Source organism: Amblyomma americanum, chromosome 5 (assembly GCF_052857255.1).
Source record: "Amblyomma americanum isolate KBUSLIRL-KWMA chromosome 5, ASM5285725v1, whole genome shotgun sequence".
Classification (NCBI taxonomy): domain Eukaryota; kingdom Metazoa; phylum Arthropoda; class Arachnida; order Ixodida; family Ixodidae; genus Amblyomma; species Amblyomma americanum.
The window spans coordinates 140,508,004-140,523,947 of record NC_135501.1 but is presented as its reverse complement, the minus strand read 5'-3'; the positions used below and the strand labels follow the sequence as shown (position 1 = coordinate 140,523,947).

Genomic DNA, 15,944 nt, shown 5'->3' with positions numbered 1-15,944 from the left:
ATGGGTTGTGGTATAGAAATAAAACCACAATTAAATAGGTAAACATTGTATACATGCAATTACTAATTGAAGCGTTGCCATATCGCACCGTAAGCCGAATTTTAGGCCCACCTTGACCCCCCAAACGAAGCAAATTTCATTTGGTATGTAGCTTGAGGGGATGTAACTCGACAATGGGTAGATGTGCATCGTAATTTCTCTGATGGATGGCGCTAGGCATCTATCGTTCTGCTGGGTTATGTTACTTTGTTACTTTTCCGAACCGCTCAGGATATTCTTGACTGCCCCGCTGGATGTGGAAAGATTCCCTTTTTATGCATGGCCAATAAAGCTAACACTCGTTACTTCGTCTTCCAGACGGTGACGGCCATTTTTTTTTTTACTTTCTGCACTCATGGGAGTGTTGATAGTTGATGGAAGGGTGGCTGTTTCAGTCTCGACAGCACCGCTACTCGGAGTGGCAGCGCTTCTGGGGAGTGTCATTAGGTGATGGAAGAGCCAACGCCACTCAAGTATACTTTCCCTACTGAAGTTTGACACATTTAACTTGACCGCCAGCCACATCTTACCAGTATTTACTGTCCTGCTTCATCAGTTGTCATTAGTGGTCCAGGTCCAGTAAGTGTTTGGTGCTTGTTCATGGCACTGAAGAAAGGAACTTCGTGCCGGACTGCAGGTTGGAAGATTAGGGACAGGTGATGCCGTTGTGTCGGCTGCAGCGAGGCAAAATTTTCAGCTGTTCCAGGCGATGTCGCTGGGCTGTTGTTTGCAGAGTGCGGAATTTCACGGGATTACAGCGTGCTATGGTTGGTAGCGAAGCGCGGGATTTCGCTGGACGACATTAAAATGGCATGCTGTAGGACCACAGCAGCGATGACGCTGGCAGCACTTAGGAGGGAAATGATGCAAGTGTGGACGATAGTCCAGTGACTAATGCATTTTTGTTGTGGAATGTGCCCACAGTCATGCCCTTTTTTGTTTTCCTGACATGCGATATTGGGGAAGTTCACTTACTTTAGAAATAGACTTACAGTTGGGTAAATACGGTACTTCACATTCTACAAAAAACAATTTTTCAAATTTCCGAATAGAATTATTTAAAACAGCAGAAACCAAAACCGAAACTGGATATTGACCAACTATGACGTCATGACATACCAATCAATGACGTCACGGATACTGTCCCAAAACTTATCTCCTGCGCATTGATTGGCTAACTGCCTACTATGATAGACTGATTGGGTCACTATTTTTCTGACGGGACCAAAAACAAGCATGAAATTTTGTTGTTTAAATGGAGAGCTAATACCGACTCGCGTGCCAATCTGTGATGTCACACACTCAAAGTTGCCCGTAGAAATATTTCCGATTATGGGCACGAAGTAGAAAATTTTAAAATTCATATATGCTGCAACAAGCTGCCTGGCTGCTAAGTATGGCACAAATAACATGAAAACTGCACAGAACTTGCCCTGAAAATTTCAGCAAAATCTGTGGAGGTCACCGGAGTTGCCCTTTAGTCCACCGTTCTGGAGACTTTAATAGCCTTGGTGTCTGTGTGGAGATAGGTGGTCATGATGGAGGGCCTAGTTGATGAGCAGCTTTGAAATAGGGTAGATATTTTTAAATTAACTAAAGTCAGCGGTTTTTCTCCATCAGACTCCCTTTCCAGCCAATGACTTCGGCCGATCCTCATGACCCTACTAGAGTGACAATGCAGGGAGCGGTGCCACAGTGAAGAGAGGAGGTCTATCCCTGACCATAGAGGGAAGGGATTATCCCCTTACGTCTACCACTCCCTGCTTTGCCACACTAGCAGGGTCATGAGAATCTGCCGACACCATTGGCTGGAAGGGGTCCTATGACATGGAAGAGCGGCTGTGTTTTTAAGTTCTGTCACACTATAACTGTTGTGCTTGACCAACTATTGCCTTTTCAAAGTTGCCGATTACATACCTCGGAGTGAAAATGTGATTTTTTTTCCTTTCTTCCACTCTTGCTCTTTTGCAGTTCATGGATGTGCTAAAGAGGATTGAGAATAGCATCACCCTCGAAGACCTCATCAAAATTTTCAACGAACAGGGTCTGTCTGACTACATTGTCGTCTATATGAGGTATGTATGCAAAGGGAAGCTTTTGCATGGGGAGGGCGGGGATGGTTTGATGTGCCTTTGGCTGTTGGATTTCTGGTTGCTTGCTGTTTTTTTCGTTGTGCCTTGTGATTTGATGTTACGGTGCCCTTGCACTACCTTGATGTCAGTTCACCTTCAGTTCATCCTTTTTTGTTTCAAAAGCCTCTGTGGTGGCCGGGAAAAAAAAAGAGAGAACACTCTGTTCAGAACTAAGCAACACTGTTGTTTAGTCTGAACTAACTGGATGGGACAATTGCACTGCACGTTTGAGTCATGGCACTGATTCTTTGATAGAACGAGTGATAGAACGAGTACATGGGACTTGGGTACTGCGCACGGGCAAGCATTCCAAACTTCCATGCAGTGATGTGATTCTTGGCTGCAGTGTTTTCGGTGGACGCAGGGAAGTATCAATGAAAATAGCTTTTAGGTTCTGGGTAAGGAATGTGCAGGAAGACATGTGCGCACGTGGTTATCCAAGTTTCGGTGACGGACTGCTCTTGTGAAGTGCTGATGCCGTTGTTACTGTTTAGCATCTCTGGGAAGGGTTGTGTCTGGGGCATTTATACTAGCAAATGCCTTTTCCTGAGTGTTGCAGTAGCCAAATGCTGTAGCCAGTTTGGGGTGGGGGTTGGAGGAGGGAGTTGAGAGAAGGGGGCTAGGAGTGCATCACATGCGTAACACATTGTCACGCGTGCATGACTGTGGGAAAGTGGAGAGCGCAGATTACAGTGCCGTGGGATTTTGCAGTAAGCTTATTATGTACAGCGGTTGCCATGAAAACCAACTGAGGCACGCCTCATTTGTGAATTGGCTTTGGTGGTGTGGAAGAGGAAAAGGGTGCAGTTATTGGTGGACAACATTCACCACTGACTGACCTCCTTCTTTTGGAAGATAGGAACCTCACCTTCTCTCTCTTCTTGTGCAAAGGGAGGGGGTGTCGCAGTGGAATTGATCACTCCGCTTCTAGATGGTGTCACTGTTCGTAAGCACCCGGAAAGCGGCTACTGGGACTAGTCGGTTTTCGAAACGGTTTCCCAGTTGGTATGGTCTAAGGGGTCTGGTTTCAGCTCATTACGACGGAAGCCTTATCATTGATGATTCCAACTCGCAAGGCTCAGCCCACTGGGAATATAAAGCTTTAACTTGCTGTGCACGTCTGCTACTTACAGAGTGTAGGTGGCCTACCAAGCTACAGCTGCACCTTTGGCACAATAGGCAGCAATGTTCATGCTCTGCGCAAAAGCAGCAATTTCCCTCTACTTCGTGCTGCCTTTTGACTATTGTGATTTGCCTAGTGGAGGGTTCTGGGGACATTTCTAGTGCCGTTACCACCTCTCAACTTGGCTGTCTAGCTTGAAGCTTTCACTCAACGTTTCAGGCAGGCAGGCAATGGCAGAAGAATATGGGCCACAAAACGCTTTCATGACTCCACTCGCACCCCTTCAAACACCACACCGACGATAGTTGTTTGGGAAGCCTCTTGCATCATCATCTGGCAGATTTGCTTACAAAGAGAAAAAAAGGTCTACAGTCTGGCACTTGCAGCACCTAGCTGTGCAGCTGCCGAGGTCTTCAATGGGAGTGTCAGAAATTCCCCGCTGCAAGGTTTGGACGTAGACCCTGTAGCCTGAGGACTTTTGGTCAACTCTGTACTTTCCATTGAATTGCTCCTGAAACTCTCGCAGGTGTTGCTTCCCTGTATTGGGCCCAATATTTGGCCTGTGCTTTTTAACGAAGGATGAAGCGTAAAAAAAATTTGACCTTGGGGCTGTACGCGAGCCGTCTAAGGTGCCCTGAAATGACCTTGATGATCATATAGAATATGCAGCAGATCTATAGAGGTGGTCTTGTTGAGTATTCGAATGAAATATAAAAGCTCTGCATGGACCCTGTAATTTGCTGCCAGGTGGCACCCTGCACATAGGATCGCCATCAGTCGGTCGCTCAAACGCAGGCCACGGCTGCATTCGGAGCTGTTAGGTCATTCAGTTTTAGACTGTTTCATGCTGTACCATGTACTACCACAAGTGTTATGAAAAGAAACATATTAACACCTTTCTCTCGGGAGTATCCTACCCATTCAAGCGGCTCGCGTAGCTCGTTGCTAACGCTTTCCGATGTGCGACTCTCGTGTTGTCTGCTGTGCCGATAGCGAAGAAAGCTCCCGCTGATCAGACGTGTGATATGTTCTGGCAGCATTCTCTTTTTGTTTGTAAGTCGTTCTCCGAAAGCAGTGTTTGCCTACACATAACGCTTGCCTGCTACGTACTAATGCTGAAAGTTTCGGTGCCCTTTATATGAACCAGAGATTGTGGCGATTGTGTCCTCTTCATCTGGGTTTTATTCTCTAGAGAAAAAAAGTACAAATAGAATACAAACACATGTGGTTGCTAGCATGCTTGTTTCATCGTACTCATTGGCGCATTTTTTATCGCTGAAAGTGCATTGGAGTGCGCGTTATACAGTGCACTTCAGAGATAAAAGCACGGCAAAGGAGCAGGAACAGTGGCAAGTGCGCTATTTAGGTTGTGTTTTTTATTTTTCCTTTGGGAATAACCCAAATGAAAGCGTAACAACAACAGTTACCCATGTAGCAAACACGCTAGCTTGGAGTGCATGCGCAAAATAGCTTTTGACAGTTGTATCGTCGATGACAGATTTTTCTGACCGTCTAGGGACCGTGAAAACAACCGACAAATCAAATTTCACCGAAAAAAATCACGAGCTTACTGCCAATATGGCGAAGTGAAAGGAGGAAGGAGTTTTGGGTGCATTCTCAAGCTTCTCATGACTCCATTTCGCCGTGCGTCATGTGCACAGACGACTGGCGGTGACCGCTTTCACGATCTCTGCCTGGCTGTGCTACCCTCGGCATGTCGACGATATTCGCACGGCTTGGAACAAAGTCCAGAAGCAAACATGCCGCTGTATGAACTGTGCTGTGCCCACAGTATGAAGGGCGCGAAGATGGCGAAACGATAAGAACCAACAAAACGGCCGAAGCAAGCACTCCTTCGGCGTTGGCCTTGGTAATTAGGCCTAGCGACTATAGCCAAAATCGGCATCGTATCCAGCGGTATGCACTCTGCGTTGGCTTGTGTATAAGGAGAGGCGTCTTGCGTGTCATCGAAATGCCAGTGTACGGCTTTACAGTAGAAAAGTTTTGGTTGCAGTACGTTTTGTCGCAGGTATGCTGAGCCCGCTTTGAAATGCACCACCATTTTCTTGCGCGCTTGCTGTCTCTGTGAAGCCGTACGCCTCCCATGCACTTCGCTGCTACCTCTTCCTGCATTCGAAAGACTCGGCGCAGATGAATTCCACGAACTCTGACTACTGTTCAAGTTTGTGCGGCGGATGACGTTCAAGAACAGCTCGAATTCGAAGCCATGTGGGCGCAATGTGCCGACTCGCGCAGAATTTCAGCCTCGCAGTTTTAAGCTTGAATTTAGTTTTATGTGATCAAGTTTTCGATCTCTCCTGCAGTTTGAATTAATGAGGTTCCTCTGTACACATTACAGTGGAACCCCGTTCATACGTTTTTCACCAAACCGCGAAAAAAAATTGTAACAGCCGGGAAAACGCAACAGTGAGGAAAGGTCAGAAAATGAATGAAAACAGTGCAACTTTGCCTTGAAACAACTTATTTCGACATCAAGTGAGCTTAGGTCCTAAAAAAATCGAGAATGGTCGATTGCCGTTTTTTCCGCTCGCTGGAAAACACCACGCGTTTCTCGATGGCCTGGAAAGCCGCATTGCTCTCAGCGTCGCTTTGAGGTGCGACGTACCTGTGGAGGAGGTCCAGAGCAGTGACGGCTTCTCCAAAGCTCGGGTCCGCCAACTTCCCGGAATCATGCGGCTCGTGCTCCTCGTCGTCATCACAGTCTGAGGCTTCACTCGCGACCGAGTCTGCAATGATCTTGGCGATACTCTGACACTCGGACGTCACGACAGCAGCATCCATGGCGACGTAGTCGTCATACGTGACTCCCGTGGCACCCAGCGTATTCAAAGCTTCACTCAGCTCTTGATCATGAGAGGCTGCTTCCGTCTCTTCAGCTTCCGTGGCAGTTTCCTCTCCGCCGTCCATGCGAAAGCCACACCGTGCGAAGCAGTGCTGTGCAGTTGACGCACTCACTGCAGTCCACGCTGAAGCGACGCAGTGCATAGCGTCCAGTATTGAAACGATCGTAGGCTGCTGTCCGCGATCAATACGCGCCAGACAGCGCTTTACGATGGACTTCTTGTATGAGTGCTTTAAGTTCTTTATGACGCCGGCATCCAACGGCTGCAAGTGGCTTGTAGTGTTTGCAGGAAAAAAAACAAGCTTAACGTTCCGAAGAAACGACGGGTCCCTCGGGTGGGCAGCACAATTGTCCAGAAAAAGGACAACACTCCTGCACTGGGAGCCCATCTTGTTGTTGAAGTAACGAAGAAATTCTTCGAACAAAGAACCCATTATCCATGCACGACTGTTGGTTCTATAGTGACATGGCAGCAGGCGAATGTTCTTTAAGCACCGCGGGTTTCGGTATTTTCCGATTACCCATGGCTTCAGCTTGTCCGAGCCATCCATGTTGCAGCAAATGAGCACCGTCAATCGTTCTTTGCTGCATTTGCCTCCGTGGCATGCTTCGCCCTTCAGGCTTAACGACTTGGATGGCGGCACCCGAAAGAAAAGACCCGTTTCGTCGGCATTGTAAATATCACGAGGCTCATACCCCTCATTATGGTTATGGCAGATAGTGTGGCCTTCCAATCGTCGACTGTTTCCAAGTTTACACTTGCTGCTTCCCTGGATACCGTCTTATACGTGATGCCGTGCCTCTTCCAGAAACGGTCGATCCAGCCATTTGACGCCGCAAAGTCACTGATGCCTAGTCGGTCGGCTATTTCCATCTCTTCTCGTGTAAAATGCTGCCGTCGAAGTTAACACCGGCAGCGCGAGCTTGTTTAAACCAAGTAAGAAGCGACTCGTCGAGGTTTCCATACTTGGCGCCACGAGCCTACTTAGCTTTCGGGCCGAAGAGCGCGGCATTTTCTTGTATCTCGGCACGCTTCGAGACGATGCTGTTAAGCGTCGAGGGTGGCAGACCAAGATCCTTGGCGATGTCGACTCTTTTCCGCGCTGGCTGCCTGTCGACTGCGTTGAGAACATCCAGCTTTTCCTCGAGGGAAAGCGCCTTGCGCGAAGCCATCAAAGGACGACAAATCGCTCGCGGTGTTAGCGAGGCCCGTCGAGGCGTAGGCAGCGTAGGTGTTGACGGGAGGACACGGACGACTCGGATGGGTTGAACCGCACAAACAAGAAAGACTGGATTAGCGAGGCCTGACGAGGCGTAGCAGCGTAGCTGTTGACGGAAGGACACTGACGACTCGGATGGGTTGAACCGCACAAACAAGAAAGACTGGATTGCTGCGGGTCCGCAGGTTTTACTCGCTTCGGCTGACGAGGCAGTGGCCATCTAGTGGCAATCTCTCCAACTCGCGCGCGGCTTTTTATGGCCTCCGAGATTACCCAAGTGCATGCAAGGGGGTGATCTCGGAGGCCATGGTCTTGTAGCCAATTCCGTAGCCAAGCCTGGCCAAGACTCGTCAAAATGGCGGTTGGCGCACGTTGCCCGGCCGGGTTCGGGGTGCCAGGTTGCGACGTATCATGCGGGAACGTTTTCACAGCTACAACGTAACAGCGGGGTACCCAATACATTGGATCCTATGGGAGCTATGCCGGGACCGGACGAAAACGACGTAACAGCCGGGAAAACGCAGCAGTGAGGAACGTAACAGCGGGGTTCTACTGTATATAGCAGCTTCGGTATTGGCGGCGAGTGTGAACGAGATCCGAAAAATCGAGCAGTCAGTTGTGGTGCGTCTGAAATTTCAGGTGCTCTTATACATTGTCTGTATGGGCCATGCCGCGGTACTGCGAAGAACTCCGAATAATTAATTCTGTCCGAATTTTCGGTCGTCGACTGTTGTTGTAAACAAGTTTCCTACAAATTGAAGCTAAAGCTGCTGGCAGAAAATGAGGAATGGAATTCGTTAATTTGCACTTAAAAATAATGCATGAATGTCAGCTTTACGGTGCTACACCACAGTGCCACGACGTCTAAAATAACGGGAGCGAGGCTGTCGCAAACCATTCTTACGAGCAATATTGTTTGACCGCTGAGTCATTCAATCACTGGAGCCAGCTGTAGCTTTTTATTAAGGAATTGTTAGAATGCAGGAAAACATTCAGCCGTGCGCTTCCTCTGGCACTGGTATGGTGAACAAATGTCATTAATCGAAGCTAAATTCGCAGCACTGGCTACAAACATGAGCAAATGCATGAAAATCATGCCCCACTATCAATGGTGTCCAATGAGCAAAGTGAGGTACTGCACACTGTACGTAGAGATATCATTTTGCAAAAACAAAAATGTATTTTAAAATTGACCATCGCTGTGTATAGCTCGAGGACATTAGCAGCAAAAAAAGTCACTTGTTTTAATGGCTGATTTTCAGATGTTGCAGAAGAAAGCCACACTGAAGTTCACATATCATTTTGCAGCTTTTCTTAGAAGTACATAAATGCGTCGTGCTTATTTGTAGCACTGATGCCATATTTTTGGAAGAGAGTGATCTCGGCAAGCGGACTGATTTAAGGTGTATGAGCTGGAGCCTGTGCTCGAAGCTTCCATCTAATTGCGACAAGCCACTTCACACTATGTCGCGGTAATGGGTGTTTTGCAGAAGGATAGTTTGATACTTTCTTTTTGTAATTGCATAGTGGTGGAAACAGTGAAATTTTTAAGTATGTAAAACACTAGCAAAAGCACAGAAAAATGCGAATAGAGCCTGCTGCGCCAATTACAAGCTTCGGATTGGCAGCAGAGCCGGTTGGGCAGCAGCCTTGTGGATAATCGATTAAGGCCCCTCAACCTTCGTAAACTAATGCCAACTTTTGAAGAATGCCACTCCGTAGTCACCCTTCTGTCTTTTATACTCCCCCACACGCCTCCCCAGGATTGTGTGTGACCCCCATTTTTGATGCATGAATAGATGTCACTGGGAAGATTCATGTGGAGATGTCGCTTAGGAGGTTTGAGGGGCTTTATGGATAATCTGTGCACAGTGCCCCCATGTGGCAGCTGTGAGCGTCGAAGTGGGCGACCGATGGCCTGAGGAGAGCATTCTTCCAGACTGCAGCTGGGTGCCGTCCTGACGTGTTTTAGTATTTGTAGCGAAAGGTACATTTGCCACACACTCGCAGTTTCGTGGTGCTTGCAGTCCCACCGTGGTCGCACCATACCATGTGACCAACCGCGTGAGGAACCACGTGACCAGCCACGGCTAACCAAGCTATGCCTTAGCTTTTACCGTAAAAACCGGAATATAGGTCGAACTTTTTTTCAAGAAGACCATAATGAAAAGTCGACCCCCGTCTTATATACCGGTGATTGGTGGAAAAACTACGAAAGTCTTGCAACAATGGGCGGCTGAAGTCAACAGCCTCTATCACCATCGCCATCACGAGCAGTGCCGCGATTTTGCGTTTCAGTAGGTGCAAAGCAGAAGCCGACGGCAATTTACTGTCCCCTTCAAGAAAAACGCGATTGAGTACGCGGAAGCTCACAGGAACCTCGCGGCACAGTGCGAATTTGGAGTATCCGAAAAGAGCATTCAGTACTGGCAGAGGCAGAAGCTGCATATTACAACTTGCAGCAACCAGAAGAAAGCATCATTTCGTGGGCGGACCGCAATGTATCCAGAATTGGAAGGAAAGGTTGCGCTGCATGCAAGATCGCTGCCTGTGACTGCCGAATGCATCCGCATGAAAGCGGTAGAAATTGCGCGTGCCTCTGGACTCACGAGGGCGCAATTCAAAGGCTCGCCATCCTGGGTGCGGTGATTCATGAAGAGGAAGGGCTTTGCTCTACGGTGCCGTACTTGCGTGTGCCAGAAACAAGCACGCGGGTTGATGGGTGCACGATATTGTTAGAAAATTTGCCAGCTGCGCATGCGAGCAGCATTTAAATGAAAATAAATACTGTCACAATTGTGCAACCTGTCGAGTCGCATTTGTTTCAAGGTAAGGGTGTCTTTCAGTGAATTTTTCATTGAAAAAGATTTTTTTCATTTTTAGAATGGTTAGTTAGGGGGTCGACCTATATTCCAGTCCGACCTATAGTCCGGTTTTTACGGTATATCCTGGCATAGCCGAAATAAGCCACTGCCAATTTTTTGAATGAGTGATTATATTTTATGCTCTAATATTCAAGCAGCAAAGATGTAGCAGCAACAGCAAGGGTCTGTGGTTGGCCTTTGATAAGAGGTGTCATTTTTAGAAGATGGAATGAATTTATAAGATTAACGAATGAATCAAATTGTCTCATTTACTTGTTGGCTGTTCTGCACTGGGCTGCGCTGTGTAGCTGCATTGCTGCTCTGTTTAGTCTTGGTGAAGTGGGACGACATTTTCGCCGTGCAACAGGTCTTGATTCATGCATTGCTTTATTTTGTTTTCCGGGTGAGGCAGGAGGCAAAAGATGGTAAAACATGCCAACCAGCGCCAAAACAGTTTGGGAGTTTCTTGGTGCATGATGCCCCTAGTTGCCTATGAGGCATAAAACCCAACACAACATGCTGCAAGCAGCTTTATGGTGTCTTGTGTTTTAGCAAGTGAGGTTATGAATTGCGTTGAGAGCAAGTGCTAAAGGCATTTGAATGATTAATACAGTCATTATGCAGGTAGTCAAGTGCTGTTATTTTGCACCACAGTTCAGCTTTCAAACTTGTCGAACTGAACTGCAGCTGGCTGCAGCAGCATAGCAGGTCCCTCGAAAATCCTTCCAATCTCTCTACCTCATGGTTATGCTGCATGCGTGCAGTTTATAACTAGAAATGTGCCTGTACATTCATTGCAGATTCTATAGACAGCGGACTCGCAGCTTTTTCTTAGTGGGTGCTGCACGTAGGAGTGACTACTAAATTGTTTCACTCAAATTCAGCATCCTTCTTGTCACAAATACAGTGATTTTTTGTTGCCATATGGCAGTCGCAGTGATTAGTATTTCACTAAGCAGTAAGTTTGGTACCATGTCTTCCACTGTTTTTATGCAGGCAGATTTTGGTGCCAGTAATAACATTGATTGTTTTTGCTCAGTGTCGAGCGTAATGAGTACCTTTGAAACACGAAGCGACTCCACGATCCCTTCAGTGCTTACTTCACAAATCTGGGCATATTGATGTTACTACTTCTAACCAATCTGACACTTTTTGTGGAATTTTATATATCCTTGTGAAAACTTAGGCTCTTTAAACAAGAAAACCAAGAAAATGCTTTTCTTGAGGCCTCATTATACTGTTTAGGAGGAAAGGTAATTTCAATCAAACAATACAAAAAATGGCGCCTCAGAGGAATATATCAGCATTTATCATTTTAAGCATTCATCCACATGCTTTATTTCATTCAGTCGCAATTTCTGCACAACTTTAGTGCTTTTGCTTATGATGTAGCTTAACATCACTCGAAGCCTAGGCAGTCAGTAGAGGCTTGTTTGGCTTTGCCACTTGGCTGCACTTTTTCTGATACTGCTTTGTGTGCTTGCATCTTATTACATATTTCATTAGTGCACATTGTGGGTTAGGGTAATTATTGTCCAAAAGGGCAATCTTTAAGGAGTTTGAGATCATGCAGCAGCTTGAAATGCCGCTGACTTGGTCGAAGCTGCAAGTCCATCGACCGCCATATTTTCTTGACCTGCTCAGCTGAAACCCTGGTCCTCAGCTGAGCTGAATTGATGTTCAAGACTCTGTGGCAGTTTGTGCTGCCATGGAACACCTCTTGCTGTTCAGTTCAACTGACGATAAACAACTGTCGTTGAATATATATGCCTGTGTATAACTGGGTACCAGGCACTTTGGCCCTCCACCTGTGTGACCTTCTTGCCTGTCATTGAGGGTTGTGCCAATTGTGGCTGCAGGTTGCTGACATCTGGCCAGCTACAGAAGGAGGAGGAGTTCTTTTCCAGCTTCATTGATGGGCAGCGGACGGTCCAGGAGTTCTGCAAGCAGGCAAGTGTCCCAGCTGCTCTCTTTCCCCACCTGGACCTCACTCAGTGGAAACACTAGGCTGTCATTTAATTGTCTTTATATTGACGAGCTTTGTGTGCGAAACTGACGCCGTCTGGCAACATCAGCATGTTCAGTGTACTGCAGGCCCTGAAATGAGCTTCGCTGTTTGTGACGGTTTGAATTTTGTATTGCGTTATATATAACATGCCCAGCAAACCATTCATAGAAGTAGTGCAATAAAAGTCAGTGTTGTGCTGTGCATCGTTAACCCTTTGCAGCACGGCATCTAGATTGTGCACATGACTTTGCTCAAAATTTTTTTCTGACCGAAGGGTTTAGTGCTGCTTTCACTATGTCAGTGATGCTGGCTGCATTTGGGATCCCCGCTGGACAGAATAGCAGTGCCATTTCTTTTCAGAAAAAGGAATCTCTTTTTCAAAACAGGAAATGAGATAGACGTCGTGGAGTTCTTGGTGCACTTGAGAAGTTCTGTTGCTTCTCTCTCCTCTCACGCGGTGGAATATTTAAGTGTCTTGTTTTCATTGCAGACACAGCTTTGGATGATAAGGAGAGTAATTGAGCATAATTGGGTTTGACACAGTAGGGCTGCAATACTGCGAGCATGAAAGAGTGCGCCGTGCATGATGTATTAGTTCTTTAACCATTCGTGTTTCTTTTATAATGTAGGGGTTTGTAAATGCATGCACAAATTTTCAGAATTTTCTTTTTAGTAGAGCGTAATGCGCGTATAATACAGTTCTATCCATTTTTCATGCAATAGCAAGCAGGAACATTGCAAAATTAAGTGGCTGATGTGCCTTATAGGTAAGCATTACATCACCCCAAGTTCTTCCACATTGGAATTAGGGTGGAGAAGTATGTAAAAAATATGCTCAGATGCATCAGCCAAACTATGTTTTTTCTGCCTGCGGTGCTTTTAAGCTACAAGATTAAAAGGCTGAGAAACTGTTACACAAACATTTAGGCAACGTGGGAGTGTACTGTCAGTTCTTGTCCTTTTAATTCTGTTGCTTTGAAGTTACATGGATGGGCGTTCAAAAAAGTGGCCCTGGTATCTGTGTATGCAAAGCCAGTGCAGCAGGTTTCGTGTCGTTGGCACAGTATTTTCTGCAAATAAGGACACTCACAATTTTTTTATGTGCTTTGAGTACTTGAAAAGATTGGCTGTTACCACCTAAAATTGCACTAGTTATGCATTGGTCATTGTGGTGTTGGCCGCTAAATTTTGTGGCTTTGGCTACGTTGCTATTGGTGTGGCTCTTTTCTAAAAAAAAAATGTCCAACTGCAGGAAGTGGAACCTATGTACAAGGAGAGCGACCACATCCACGTGATCTCGCTGACCCGCCACGTGGGCGTTGGTGTGCGCATCCAGTACATGGACCGCGGTGTGGGTGGCAAGGTCAACGCCCACGACTTCCCCGAGGACCGCGAGCCCCGCATCCACCTTCTGTACAGGCCGGGCCACTACGACATCCTTTACCAGTGAATGCATTGTGAATAGGGGAGAGACTGCCCTCACCCCAGTAACCTGTTTTTTTTTTCTTGATATGGGATGGGAAAAAAAATTGACTGTGAAAGCGTGCTCTAGAGTGCCACCACCTGCAAGTTGGTTGTTCGCGAGCACGTCGTGAATTTCAGGGGTATACTTTTTTTTTTTGCTGTGTGTGTACAAATCTTTTGTGGGTTCTTGCGGACATTTGGAGGAGCATCTCGAGGCTGTCTTTTTTTTCAAGTTGACTGAGGGACTTGTGCGTAAAGGACCATTGGAGCTGGAGGCAACGAAGCTTTGCTGCAAAGTGACTGAGGTGTGTCGCGGTCCGGGACATTCTCACTGTAGTGGCACGTAACCTCTACTGCAAGTTTGGAAGCTTGAGGCGAAGTGTATCTGGTCGCAGTTCGCTGTCCTTACCTCACAGTCCTTTGCATATGACGACTGACTTGGAGCCCTCTACGAAGAGGAGGCGGTCAATGTGATTGACTGCCCATTTTGGCAGCATTTTCAAATTTCCCAAGGAAGAAAAAAATGAAGCTGACCGTGAAGAAGCGATGCAAGCCGCTGCTCTGACGTAGAGAGGAAGCGTTGGATCATCTACCACGCATGATTCTTTCGTTGCATCTCACCATTGATTGTACATTTGGTCTTTCAAGCATTTACTTGTCTTTCCTTTGCATTTGCTACTTTTTTTTCATTGAGGGGCTTGGAGACTCTTTCTGATGTGATGTCATATGCAGTGATGGCTTAAACATAGTTTGTTCACTCTGGGAAAATGAAGATGGATGATTTCAAAGCTTCGTTGATATCCTCATTAGCACTTCCCAGCAGGGCTTTGCCAAAATTTCTAATTCAGAATTGGAGGTTTGGCTTAGCCAAAGCTACTGTTGAAGGTTACCAAACAGCTGTTGAGAAGTATATCAGGAAATCTGGTTTTATAGTGTGTGAAAGACTGAGCAGCAAGAATTCACTACTGCTGTTGTGTATTGCCATCTGAAAGTTTGGACATTGCTAGCAAGTCACTGGAAGTCATTTCTGAAAACATGGTTATTTTTAGGGAGACCGTAGAGGCTATCAGAAATTGGTAGTTTTGAGACCATCCTTACATTTGACACATTGTGCAGAGCTTATGCCATTCACTTGTTCCATGTTAAGCACTACAGCTTTCATGATGGCAGCGCTGTGTCAGTTGAAGCAGCAGAAAGGCAGCACATTGGAAGAAGAAACAGTTTTGGTTGTTTGGGCTGTACAGTTTGCATACAGAACCTTAACTAGCAAGGCATAGTGATGCCTTGTTAGTTAAGCCCCGGTCTACTGAGAAACTTGTTCCAGAACCATGTAATGTTTCAGAGCTTTCAAAATTTGCCTCCTTGGAAGTTCAGATTTTGTGTTTTTCTAAGTTATGAGAGTAATAAAATTGGGCAGCCTTGACAACAAGTGTGCAATGTGTTCATTCGTTTAGTAGCATGCCGAAAGGGTCAAGAGATTGTTGGAATTGAGCACTGCAGTCTCTAAGAAACAGGGATTTAGATTTTTAATTTGGCCTTGAAAATTTCGAAACAAGCAGAAGGGCCATCTGTGTGGTGAAACCCTGCTATTATCAGTGTATCCCACCACATGACCATGTCTTAGCAAAATACAATTAGGTAAGGTTTTGTAGTGAAAGTGACATTGGCCACGAACTCGCAGCTTCGCTGTGCTCGCACGCACCACACCACGTGACTGGTCACGTGATCGACCGCGTGACAAACCACGTGACAGCTAGCCAGAGAACCAAACTAATCTGGACTTGCAATCAAGATTAACCAAAGGAAACCAAGCTGTGCCTTAGCTTTTGCTACGTATATCCTGGCATAGCCGAGCTAAGCCACTGCCAATTTTCTTTTAGCTGGCGCTGAGAGGAGGGCTAGGGAGACGCTCCAGCATGGAAAGAAGGGCGTGCGAACGCCCGAAGGGACGGGGAAACAAGGAAAGCGAGTCCGTGGAGAAAGATGCAAGGCCCGATACACATCTAGGCAGTTGGTCCTCCGGCGCCCGAAATGCCCAAGCCATTGGGAAGAAGCTGACCCTCGGTTAACGAACAAGGTTAGCTCCTGCGCCCACGCAGCGGCATGTAAGCTTGGGCACCCCAGCCAATTGTGCATCATGTACTAGATAATATATGATTATTGAATATATCTGTTTTGTTCCAACTGAGTCTAGTTGTTGCTTTTTTGCCTCTTTGACCTGTGTGGACTCG

General features: G+C 46.6%; 1 protein-coding gene across 3 annotated transcripts in view; it reads left to right on the top strand.

The window, feature by feature from the left end:
• The window catches only part of LOC144132783 (ubiquitin thioesterase OTUB1), a 38,029-nt gene extending 22,887 nt beyond the window's left edge, over positions 1-15,142 (top strand). Inside the window, exons 6-8 of one of the 3 annotated variants that reach the window (XR_013314933.1) lie at positions 2,011-2,114; positions 12,101-12,735; positions 12,796-15,142. Coding sequence is in view for 2 of the 3 variants with exons in the window: in XM_077665436.1 (XP_077521562.1) it covers positions 2,011-2,114; positions 12,101-12,191; positions 13,502-13,699 (393 nt within the window). In the remaining variant the exon portion in view is untranslated. The remainder of the gene's footprint in view (positions 1-2,010; positions 2,115-12,100; positions 12,736-12,795) is intronic. The other 2 variants (XM_077665436.1, XM_077665434.1) reach the window with 2 other exon arrangements.
• The last annotated feature ends 802 nt before the right edge of the window (positions 15,143-15,944 follow it).